The 12630-nt window shown below is 40.2% G+C and overlaps 1 protein-coding gene across 2 annotated transcripts in view; it reads left to right on the top strand.

Moving 5' to 3' along the window:
• Nucleotides 1-680: 680 nt before the first annotated feature.
• Nucleotides 681-12630, top strand: part of LOC127418732 (NACHT, LRR and PYD domains-containing protein 12-like) — a 45667-nt gene continuing 33717 nt past the window's right edge. For both annotated transcript variants that reach the window (XM_051659473.1, XM_051659472.1), the window contains exons 1-5: nt 681-704; nt 847-914; nt 9011-9139; nt 9353-9565; nt 9673-9783. In XM_051659473.1, coding sequence (XP_051515433.1) covers nt 9069-9139; nt 9353-9565; nt 9673-9783 — 395 coding nt within the window. In that variant the 5' untranslated portion in view covers nt 681-704; nt 847-914; nt 9011-9068. The remainder of the gene's footprint in view (nt 705-846; nt 915-9010; nt 9140-9352; nt 9566-9672; nt 9784-12630) is intronic.

Genomic DNA, 12630 nt, shown 5'->3' with positions numbered 1-12630 from the left:
GTTTGCTCCACTTATAATCATATAAGCATATAATCATCAACTTAAAGTCTTTTGATTAGAGATTGTTTGATAAGATTTTTTCTTATTTTTAGTGCTTGTGGTGGGATTTGGGGTTAGTTATGTGTGTTAATACAGAAATAACCAAATACTTAAAATTCTACTTTTTTAAAGAGTGATTATGCATTTGCACTGTCCTATCACAAACTGTCCCTTTTAAATATTAGTTTAGTTTTATGTGAGAACATTTATTGCTTCAGACTGATGATGTAATATTGTAATTTACCTCAGAGCTGCTTAGTTTGGTTTATGGCTCTTTACAACTCTTTATTGAAGAATTTTGAAGAAAATGAATGGGAAATTCTTCTCGAACCAAGACTGCTAAAAAAATGTGGGCAGTCATTGTTATGCTCGATTTATGATGTGTAATTCTGATGAGTTATCAGTGTTTGCATTTACTAAAACTTTTCTTCAAGTGAATGTTTTTTTGCTTGTTGATGTTCTTTTGGCTATAAAGTGGGTGAGGTTGAAAAAACAAATACTGCATCTGGGCAGGAATGTAGATATTCCAGAAGCATTTCAAGACAGACCGATTAGTAAGTGAGTTGTAACTGGCTGGATGTAACTTCCTGTCCCCTATTAGTCTCCATGTAAAATAAAACTGCTTTTATCAGGCTTCTTATATGTGTGGTGTTGGTTGATCTCATGTGAGTGTACATTATTTGAAACAGAACTTTTAAAAGAACTATTCATTTCTTTATGCATAAACTTTTTAATGAGGAAGAAATTACTCTGCACTTTAATATTATAAGGAAAACCTTTCAAAGAAACTTTTCTACTATTTCTTAGGTGAAAGACTGGTGAAAGTGAAACTTTCATGGCAGGATCCATTTCGTATATAAACTGCAAGCGAGAAAGTAAGTAAACACAGTAAGTATTACAATTTGTTCTTAACTGAATGTGTGAATTATCTGGACCCACTTTGTTTTTTAAACATACATATACTGTGTGTGTGTGTGTGTGTGTGTGTGTGTGTGTGTGTGTGTGTGTGTGTGTGTGTGTGATGTGTATATGTGTATATATATATATATATATATATATATATATATATATATATATATATATATATATATATAAAAAAATTTTTTTCTTTTTTTTTTTTTTGAGAGTACCAGTTGCTCATGGTTATTTAATATATATATGTGTATACTGTATATATGTATGTGTATATACTGTATGTAATTTAATTGTTAAAGATTACTCAATTAAATCTGATGGAAATTTGTTATGAAATTGAAATGCTTAAGTCTTAAAATATATTTTTAGTGTAGTCCATTTGTTTTAGCATTGTCTAATATGCACATTGGCATAATTTGGCAATACTACTTTGACACCTGATTGCACCTCTGCGCACTCTCAGAAATAAAGGTACCGTTTAAGGTATATAGCTGTCTCTGGGGTGCTACTCTTTTTTTGTGTACATATTTGTACCCTTAGGGATAGGAAAAGGTGAGTTTTTTTCCCTAGAGGAACAAAACATATAAATGGTCCTTAGGGATACTCATGTACCCAGAATGTGTTATAAATTTAAATAGAGGTACAAAAAAAGGTCCCCTTGAGGGTACCGCCCCAGTGAGAGCCAATGTACCTTAAACAGTAACTTTTTTCTGAGAGTGTGTGAAAGTCATTACTTACCCCAAGTAAAACATGGGCAAAATCAGGATGAAGGCATATTACTAAATTCTGTAAATAATATTGCTAGTATTGAGAATTTGTTTTCTAACATTATTTTAGTTTTGTTGAAGGGGAATTTACCAAACTGTTAACAGAGTTGTACTGCCCATCTGAAATGTGTGACAAGAAAATAAAATTTTGATTATAATTAAAACCAAAGGAACCTCTGAAACATTCTTTTTTTTTAATTCATCACTAGTTCTTTTAGAAAAAATAAGACTGGCACGTTAATTCCTAAATAGTTAAAACACAGAACAAACAGATGCTTTTGTAGTTTAATTAAAATAAGGAAATAAACAGTCCTACTCTATTTATACACTTACAACCACAATGATCACAAGTGGTTTCCTCCTCAACCGGAATGCTCAGATTACATCTGTATATTATCGTGTGGCAGCATAAAAAACAGAGCGAACTAGTTTGCTGTGTAAGCAGCCACTGACTATTGTTGAGACACAGAAGGCCTTATCTATGAAACACAAGCAGAAAATCATTGGGTGTAAATCATTGGAAAATGATTCTTACATGAATTTTCCTATTCATTTCAATGGGACAATTTACATAAGAATGTTTTTAAGCTCAAAATTGTTCTGCTCATGTTTCATGAATAAGGCCAAGGGAGTTTCGAGAGAGATATTAATTTCAGAAATGGAACACCTAACTCTTTCTGTGTCTACATCTACATCTACATCTGCTTTTTAGATTCTGCCCAGTCCTTCAGAATGAGTCTCTCTGGAGAATGTGACACTACGACTGTCAAGAAGTGAGAGAATTTTAAGCATTTCCACACTGTGACTGCGAGTCGTGAGAAACAAGTGACATCCTGTCAACTAGACTCGACCGTTGACGCAATTCTTGTTGTCAGATTAGTTACTGACTTTCAAGTTTATTACTTTTAAGGACACTATCTGGGTTACACATATTTCTTAAATCTATTATTTAAAATGTGGATTTCATTCATAAGTGCGTTCAAAGTCTTTCTAGCAAGTCAGTCCACTGGCGGCCATCTTTGGAACACTCTCGGGAGGGTATTTACAGTCATGACACTGTAACTCCTATCTACTTGGGAGGAACACCAAAATCTCAAAAATGGTTGGTCAAGATTATGATCTAAGAACATATTTCAAATCAGCAGTAAAATCTGACAATGTTGGTATCACAAATGGTGCTTCTTTACCTCAAATTACGCTAAAAAACTAAATTTTCCCAGCTTGTATACCTAAAGTGCATGTGCGTTCTAGAGTTGATTGACAGGCAATGTCTGTATCTAAAAGGTGACTGGCTCTTTTACCTGTAAGGCAGGACTTCCTTTTTACATCCATTGACCGTTGGGCACTAGAGCTCCTTGACTGGGAGAAATTGAAATGCCCAATCAAGAAGCTCTAGTGCCCAGCAGATCTTAATAAAAGTGGCCCATCTCTGCTAAATAGTTTGTTTCTTTTAGAGCTGAAGAGTGTTCGCTCCTAAAATACTTATGTCATGGAGATAGTCCGGCAAGTGAAGGTTTTTAAAACCCAGTTGCAGAGACTTCTTTATTGAAAATAATCCAGAGCAAGAGGAACCACAAAAGAAACAAGACTAAGACTCACCAAACTCAACTCAATACAAAAAACAATGCAAGACAAAATACAGTGAGAACAGGAGGGCTTTATATACACAGAACTAAATGACACAAACTAAAAACACCTGTAAACAATTAGGAAGGGAAAATGAACTAAGACAAGGCAATAACAGGGAAATCAAATTTCAAAATAGAAGTTCATCCCTCTAGTGACCCTTACTGGTGGCTAGGGGAAGTTCCCTTATGACTCAGTACACTTGACATTGCGTTCATTAATGCATATGGGAGTGCCTTCTTGCACAACCTAGTTGAAAACTCTCTATAATAATGGTAATATTCTAATATTGGCTATGGTGTTTGAGCCCCGCCTGTTTTGGCACGAAGCTGTGTGCAGCCTTGTCTCATTCAGCGGTTCTGACACTGGGGATGATAATGATGATATTATGTCTCTTGCCGCATCAGGCGAGTGGTCAGTGGATGATGCTGCCGCCACTCCCCCCAGCAGGGGCGAGGAGCATGCACGCACCACTGACAGGGAGATGCTCCGCTTCCTTCCAAGGGCGATCGCAGAGCTTAACCTCGAGTGGTCTCCCCCAGAGGAACCTGAACATTCTTGCTTCGATGAATGTTTCCTGCAGTCTGTACGCCATCAAGTGGCCGTGTTCTGCAAATCTGCCTCATTCTTCCCTGAAGTCATAATGAACTGTCTTAGGTCGTGGCACGCACCCTTCTCAGCACGCTCATGCAGTGACGCCATCTGCTCTAATGTGGATCATGGGGAAGAGAAAGGTTATGTCCAACTACCCCCTGTGGAGGAGGCTGTAGTGGCATATCTCTTCCCAGCGAGTAACAGGGCGGGGAAATCACGCCCCGTACATCCATCCAAGCCATGCCGACAAACGTCCGCACTGGCTGGAGAAGCTTACTCAGCGGCGGGCCAAGCTGGTTCAGCACTCCATGTGATGACTGTGCTCCAGGTATTTCAAGCCAAGCTCCTCAAGCAAATGGTCAAGCAAGGTTTTGATCCAGAGACATTCAAAGAGCTCTGCCCCGCTACATACTTAGAGCTGCGTGCCATGAAAGTCACTGCGCAGGCCATCGGCAAGTCTATGGGCAACCTGTTAGTTCTGCATCGACATGTATGGCTGGCATGTAAGCATTTAAGCCACACTGTTGGATGCTCCAGTGTCTCCAGCCGGCCTCTTTGGTGGCTCTGTGAACAAGTTTGCTAAGCGTTACTTCGTGACTCAGCAGCAATCACAGGCTATGAAACATTTTTTGCTAAAACGGAGTACATCACAGCTGGTTCGCCCTCGCTCTGTTACGAGCCAGCGCCCGACTAAAAGACCCATACCTGCTGCCTCAGTGCCGGCACCTGCCGCCACCGAGCCACTGGTGAGGCCACGCAAGCCATGGCCCAAACGGAAGCAACAATATCAGCGCCCGCCTTGCGCTGGTGGAACAAATCCCCCCACGCAGCAAAAGCGCTCCTGACACAGTATTGTTCCCCTCTTCCCCACTGCTGTTTGTCGGGAAAGGAATATTGTTGTTCAAAATGCTGTTCAACATAAAGTTTGCACATTATGCACAACCGCTTCCCAATGGTGAGCGGCTCATTATATCATGTATGAACATACAAAGACTGTAAAAGAGTACAGCGCTCGCACGAGATGCTCACACTTTTTCAATAAAGGGCTTTCCCACTTCAAAGCCTCATATTATGCGCAACCGCTTCCCAATGGTGAGCGCCGCATTATATCATGTTATGAATTACAAAGATTGAAAAAAGATTACAGCACTCGTTGCACATGCACGACACGCTTACACTTTTCAAGAAAGGGCTTTCCCACTTCAAAGCCTCATATTATGCGCAACCGCTTCCCAGTGGTGAGCGCCGCATTATATCAAGTTATTAACATACTAAATTGCCCTCTGTCCCGTTACGCATAGTGAGCTCTTACTGGCATTCCAACTGGGTGCTAAAAATGGTTATACGATCCAATTTGCATGTCGGCCGCCCTGTTTCAATGGTGTTCAGTCTTCCACAGTTCTGTCTGAAGACGCACCATTGTTACGAGCTGAAATACACAATCTTCTCGCAAGAACGCATTAGAGGTTGTTTCATATGAATTAATAAGCCTGCTGTCCTGCTGCACGAATGCGTGGCAAGTCCTCACGGACGTGTCAGAGCTGGTGTTTACAACAATCGTGCACAATCTGTGGTCAGCTGTTAATTCCTCATTCTGGAGAAGGACGGTGGGCTTTGGCCCGTTCTAGTTCTGAGATGCTTGAATCTTGCAATGCGCCCATTCATAATGTTAACTCTGAAACAAGTCTTATCGCACATCTGTCCTCAGGACTGATTTGCGTCAATAGATCTGAAGGATGCGTACTTCATGTACCAATTGCACCACGTTACAGGTGGCTTTTTAGATTTGCGTTCGAGGGAACTGTGTATCAATTTTAAGTCCTTCATTTCAGTCTGTCTCTGGCTCCCTGCACATTCACAAAATGTATCGATGCGGCGCTGGCCCCATTGAAAATGAACGGTGTGTGTTATTAATTGCCTCAGCAATTGGTTATTTCCAGCCAATCAGAGGCACTACTGAGCGAACACAGAGACTTGTTGTTTTGCAAATGGAAAATCTGGTCTAATGTTACCTGGCGAAAAGTACACTTTTCCCCAGCCAGTAAATATCCTTTTTAGGAGTTCATGCGTCGCGCACCTCATGAACGAGTGCGTACAGACCATTCTTCTGTGTTTGTTTCAGTTCAAACTGAAAAACCATTACCACTGAAGTCATTTAATTTTCCTGTGCATTATGGTAACTCATCACTGCCTGGCTGTTCTAGCACCATGGACAGCACCAGCCCTTTACCAACAAGGTATTATGCTGGGTCAAGTTTTCAGAAACAAAGTGCTGACCGCAAATGCATACAACACAGGTGTGTTTAATGGACGTCCAAATTTCGATACCTGGAAACAGGTGCAAAACGGCCGTGACATGTCAACTGCCTATAGCTACTGGCTGTCTTTCTAGCTATGAGAGGTTTCATTCCGATATTGTGAATCACCACATTCTGATTCATTAGACAACACAACAGTAGTGGCATATATATGTTGCCATGACACGCTGACCCACGTATGTTCAGCGAAATGCAAGTATGCGCTTCCCCCGGTGTGCCTGATTCACTCTGTCTTATGCAAAATCCGAGAGGACAGGGGAACAATTCTATTGGATGCGCCGAAATGGCCCAACCAGCTATGGTTTCCGGAAATGATAGAGATGCTGTACAGCTCGCCATGGGAAATACCGCTGAGGAGGGATCTCCTCTCTCAGGCTCAAGGCACAATCCGGCATCAACAGCTCAAGCTGTGGAACCCGCATGAGTGGCCTCTAAATAGAGTGTGCTAAACGCACCAGAACTGATGTATTCAGTCATGAACACCATTTCACAGGCCAGGACGCCATTCAAGAGATGCCTCTATGTGCTAAAATGGTTGGTGTCTCTCACATGGCAAAGACCCAGTAACTGCCCCATACATGAAATTCTCTTATTTCTTCAAGAGCGGTTAGACGCAGGACTCACTCCGTCAACGCTCAAAGTGTATGTGGTGACTATATATGTGTATCATGCACATGAAGCTGGTGCCACTATAGGCAAGCATGATTTAATCATAAAGTTCCTTAAAGGAGCAAGATGATTAAACCCACCTCGGCTGGCTACAGTCCCAACTTGGGACTTAACTTTAGTCCTAAAAGCTTTCACAGGGCCCCCCTTCAAGCCTTTGGACCATTGAATTGCGCATGCTCTCTGTTAAGACAGCACTACTGCTGGCTCTGGCCTAAGTAAAACGGGTCTGTGACCTGCATGCACTATCAATTGACAATTCATGTCTGGAGTTTGGCCCTGGCTATGTGCCTAAGGTCCTAAACATGCCCTTCAGAGTGCAGGTGGTTCACCTTCAGGCCTTCTTCCCTCCTCCATTTAATTCGGATGAGGAACAATAATTGCATTTGTTATGCCCTGTCCGGGCGCTACACGCATGCATTGAGCGTACACATCAGTTCAGACTGTCTGATCAGCACTTTGTATGCTATGGAGGATGCACGAAAGGAATGTCCATCTCCAAGCAAAGACTTTCTTACTGGATTGTCGATGCAGTTGCCCTGGCTTATGAATCGCAGGGTAAGACTTGCACAATTGGTGTTAAAGCACACTCAGCTAGAGGCATGGCCTCCTCATGGGCATGGACGAATGGTGTGTCCTTACAAGACATGTTTTGTAGGAGGATGGTCTTCTCAAAACACATTCGCAAGGTTTTACAACCTAGACATAACGTCTCTCTCTTCAGAAGTCCTCTCTGTTTAGAGCGCTTGCTATTTCATTGGCCAAATATTTATGCTTATGCTCCTCCCTTTAAGGACGAGCTCCTCATCTTTTTACACAGCTGCCTGCATTCAGGCTGTTGTAATTTACCATAAGTTACAAGCACTTACTGTGGTGAGCAGGGCGGAGCCAAGTGGCATCTGGGCAGAGCGAGGCCGGGAAGATAAGTGCCGATTGACCTCCACCTGCACGCCACACCGGGCTCGTGTTCCAACAAGGGGAGGTGGGAGTATTTAAGGAGAAGAGACAGTGGCAGACGGGAGAGAGATGTACGAAGCTTGTCCACGTGTTTGAGTGTTTTTATGATTTGACACAGCTGGCTGAAAAGCAGTGTGTGTTTTTGATTCTTTGTACATTGAAAAGTGTCATTAAATGTCTATGTGTTTGTCCCAGCTTCCTCCTTTGCCATCGTTAATTGTTACACTTAAATTATAAATACTGACTGGGTCCGTGAAGGAGTTAATTCATACTATATGACTATAGTTAATATATTCATTCTGAGTGCTTCCCTCCTGGCCCAACACGAGGGTCACTCACTGCGGCATACTCATGTTGGTCGCCGTCCCACAAGACTGCGCGTCATGCTTCCTTTCTGGGAGGTTATGTCGTGTAGTGCGCCGTGATGGGATTCTGTTCCCCATTTGCATTAATAAACGCAATGTCAAGTGTACCGAGTCGTAAGGGAACATCTCGGTTACGTACGTAACCTCGGTTCCCTGAGACGAAGGGAACGAGACATTGCGAACGCTAGCCACACTACAAGACTCAGAGTTCTTGAGGCATGAGCGATGCGCTCCTTGTACTCAGTCCGAAATCCTGAGGAAATGGTGTTTGTGCACCTGCTTTTATAGCAGACAACTTTGCACCAAAACAAGTGGGGCTCAAACACCATAGCCAATATTAGAATATTGGCATTACTGTAGAGAGGTTTCAACTAGGTTGTGTAAGAAGGCACTCTCATATGCGTTAATAAACGCAATGTCTCGTTGCCTTCTTCTCAGGGAACCGAGGTTACGTACATAACCGAGACGTTATACGTGACAACTAATTCATTCTTACTGGGTGAATAGGTTTCTATTAGTTCACATAAAATGAACAAAATGCACTTGACATTAAAAACAATTATTTCAGCTTGTTTCTCATTAAAACCATTAGTATACCTTCAGAACACTTGAAATATTATGGATGAGCTGCATGGACTACTTTTATGCCATTTTTGGGTCCAAATTGGACCATGAGGGGGAGTAAATAATGACAGAATTTTATTTTTTGGAAGAGCAAAAATTAGGTTATCCTTAAATACCAGAGAGATTTCTTTTCTTTTAGCCTGAGTGAGTCGGGACAATCAGAACCTAGCAGTTTGTCTGAGAAGAGAGACAAACCAATGGATCCTTCACATAACTGCAAAGAGGAAGAGTCTGTCTTTGTGCCCAGTTGGAAACCTCTGAAGTTCAGGTATTTGGAACATATAATAACAAATAGTATATTATAACAAATTATTAGACACAAATTATTTTTAACCAGCACGTATATTGACATTTCATTCACCAATCCATCTTCATCAGAATTCAGAGAAATGTGTGAAGAATAGCTACTACTAATGTGATGCATGGTAACCAGGCAGCCAAGACTGCTGCTGATACTTTCTAAAACGCTGTTGTATTTTAGACTGAATCAGAGAGAACCTCCTGAAACCAGCCGTGTGAACATGAAGAGTGAAGAGTCAATGGGTTCTCCTATTAAGTTCACTTCAGTAAACTCCTCTGCTGATGCTCCTGCATTCAGTTGTGTGTCTATGAAGAGAGATTTGTCCATGGAAAGTGATAAGCCAATGGATCCTCCACCTAATATCACTTCAGGAGACCCTTCTGATGATGTGAGGTGAGGACAGTCTAGTGCTTTATAGGGTTGTGGTTCAGGAATAATGTTTAAAGCTTAATATTCATTGCAGCATTTTCTTCTGTTTTTCTGTTGTTGTTTTTCTGTAGTCTGAATCAAAGAGAATCTCCTGAATCCAGTTGTGTGTCCATAAAGAGTGATGATGAGTCAATGAGTCCTCCACTTAAAATCAGTTCAGGAGACCCTTCTGATGATGTGAGGTGAGAACAGTATAGTGCTTTAAGGTTGTCATTCTCAGCAAAAATTTATTAAGCTTCATACATTCATTGCACTGTTTATTTACCATTATGTTAGCGTTTTCAAAGTTAAATGTTACTATGTACAACATTCACATTGCATTCTTTCAAAGGCAACAGGAAGTTTACTCGGAATTGGTGTTGGACAATTGTGTTTCAGACCGAATATGCAATGGTGATTTTTCGCATGCGCAGTAAAACGCATTTTCATACATTTCAGTGAGGACTTTTGTAAAACACTTGAAAATGGCAGTGTGGACAGAAAGCATTTCATAAACGAAAACGCTGTTTTCAAATGTTTTCGGATTAATGTAGACGTAGCCTCAATCAGTCTTTTTAAACCACACAGTACGGGATGAAGCCGGGTTGAAGATTGTCCAGTGTTTCCTGTTGAGGACGGTCTAGTGCTTTAAGGTTAAGGACAGTCTATTACTTTAGATTTGAGGACAGTCTAGTGCTTTAGATATGAGGACGGTCTAGTGCTTTAGAGTAGAGAACAGGGTAGTGTTTTAGGGTTGAGGACAATTTAGTGCCTTAGGGTTGAGGACAATCTAGTGATTTAGAGTTGAGGACAATCTAGTGCTTTAGAGTTGAGGGTAATCTAGTGCTTTTGGGTTGAGAACAATGTAGTGCTTCAGGCTTGAGGACAGTTTCATACTCTAGGTGTGAGGATGGTCTAGTACTTTAGATTTGAGGACAATCTAGGGCTTTAGAGTTGAGGAGTGTCTAGTGCTTCAGGCTTGAGGGCAGTAATGTGCTTTAGGATTGAGGACCAGAGGTGGGTAGAGTAGCCAAAAACTGTACTCAAGTAAAAGTACAATTACTTCAAAAAATAATTACTCAAGTAGAAGTACTAACATAAATAATTACTTGAGTAAGAGTAAGAAAGTATCCAATTAAAAGAGTACTCAAGTAGTGAGTAACTCGTTACTTTCACAAATGACATAATAGACGTTTACTCCCCTATATGCCATTACATAATACACACTGAACATGTACTACAGAATTATTATTATTATTAATGGAAATTCTGTCATCATTCACCATCATGTTGTTCCAAACCCATATGACTTTCTTTCTTCCATGCAACACAATAAGGAGATATTAGACATAATGTTTGCATGAGTCACTATTTACTTTCAGTGAATGTTTATATATATATATATATATATATATATATATATATATATATATATATATATATATAGTGAAAGTGAATGGTGCCTGAGACTGTCAGTCCCTAACATTCTGTCTAACATATTTTGTGTTCCACATAATACAAAGCATCACACTGGTTTGGAACAACATGAGAGAAATGATGACAGAATATTAAATTATGGCTGAGCTATCACTTTAAAGAGATAGATTAGCCAAAAAGGAAAATTCTCTCATCATTTACTTTACCCTCATGCCATCCCAGATATGGATGACTTCCTTTCTTCTGCAGAATATTTTAGCTCTGTAGGCCAAAATTTTGATGCTCCAAAAAGCACATAAAGGCAGCATAAAAGTAATCCATAAGACTCCAGTGGTTAAATCCATGTATTCAGAAGTGATATGATAGGTGTGGGTGAGAAACAGAACAATATTTGTCATTTTTTTGCTAGACAGCAGGGGGTGATATGCAGAGAAGAATGTGAATCATCAAAAAGACAAGAAGAATAATGTGAAAGTGATCTGTTTCTCTGCTTCTCATCCACACCTATCACATCGCTTCTGAAGATACTGATTTAACCACTAGAGTCTTATGGATTACTTTTATGCTGACTTATGTTTTTTTGTTTAGCTTTAACATTTTGCCACCCATTCACTTGCATTGTATGGACCTACAGAGCTGAGAAATTCTTCTAAAAATCTTCAATTGAGTTCAGCAGATGAAAGAAAGTCATACACATCTGGGGTGGCATGAGGGTGAGTAAATAATGAGAATTGTAATTTTTGGGCGAACTATCCCTTTACTCTTGTCAGATCTGGATGAATTTGTCAATAAGAGAGGTTTGGAAACATTTCTAGTAATTATTACAGTGAACATGTACCACAAGGACATTATATATAATGCTGAAATATAAACCAAAGCAAGATCATGCTTTATTAATGCCTTCTTTCGCTATTTCATAGCTTTTAAAGTCCTGTGCGGATTCTTATTTCGGTGTAGTTACAGTTTTCAGTGTCATAAGTATTTAGATCATTAGTTCTGAATAGCAGTACCGCCGCACTCTAAATGCAGAGTACGCAGCCTACGTAGGGCACCAACTCCAGTCATGGAACACTCACTGTGTCTGAAACTGCCCCTATCCACTATATAGTGCACTGTTTCTAGTGTCCGCTATTTGGTAGGAGTGTCTGAATTCTGAGTGAGCCACTCATTCCCTACTTTTGTTCACTCATTCTTACCCACAATGCACTCTAATTTCAAGTGTACATATGATGTACACTCGACAATGGTTCATTTCCCACAATCCACCATGGGAAAGATGTACGAGCTGGGAGTTTACTGCTTCCTTCACTCCTGCAATGTTTTATTTCATGCTGAATGCAGTAAATTACTTTTTGACAAATCATTACTTGATTAAAATAACATAATAACATATAGAGAGACAAAACATACAGATACATTTTAATATGTACTCTTTATTTGATCAAATGTGCTTACTCTTTATATTAACACACAGTATATATTAAAAATGACAAACAGAATGAAGATTTATTGCATTAATATATTATTAAATAAGAGTAACAAGTAAGGCCCAAGTATTTAAAAATTTCATATGTGACGTTGTTTCTGCGACAGCCCCAGAGCTCCGATACTCA

This window comes from Myxocyprinus asiaticus, chromosome 28 (genome assembly GCF_019703515.2).
Source record: "Myxocyprinus asiaticus isolate MX2 ecotype Aquarium Trade chromosome 28, UBuf_Myxa_2, whole genome shotgun sequence".
NCBI lineage: Eukaryota > Metazoa > Chordata > Actinopteri > Cypriniformes > Catostomidae > Myxocyprinus > Myxocyprinus asiaticus.
Note: the sequence above shows the minus strand (reverse complement) of the source record. Positions and strands in the feature narration are given on the sequence as shown.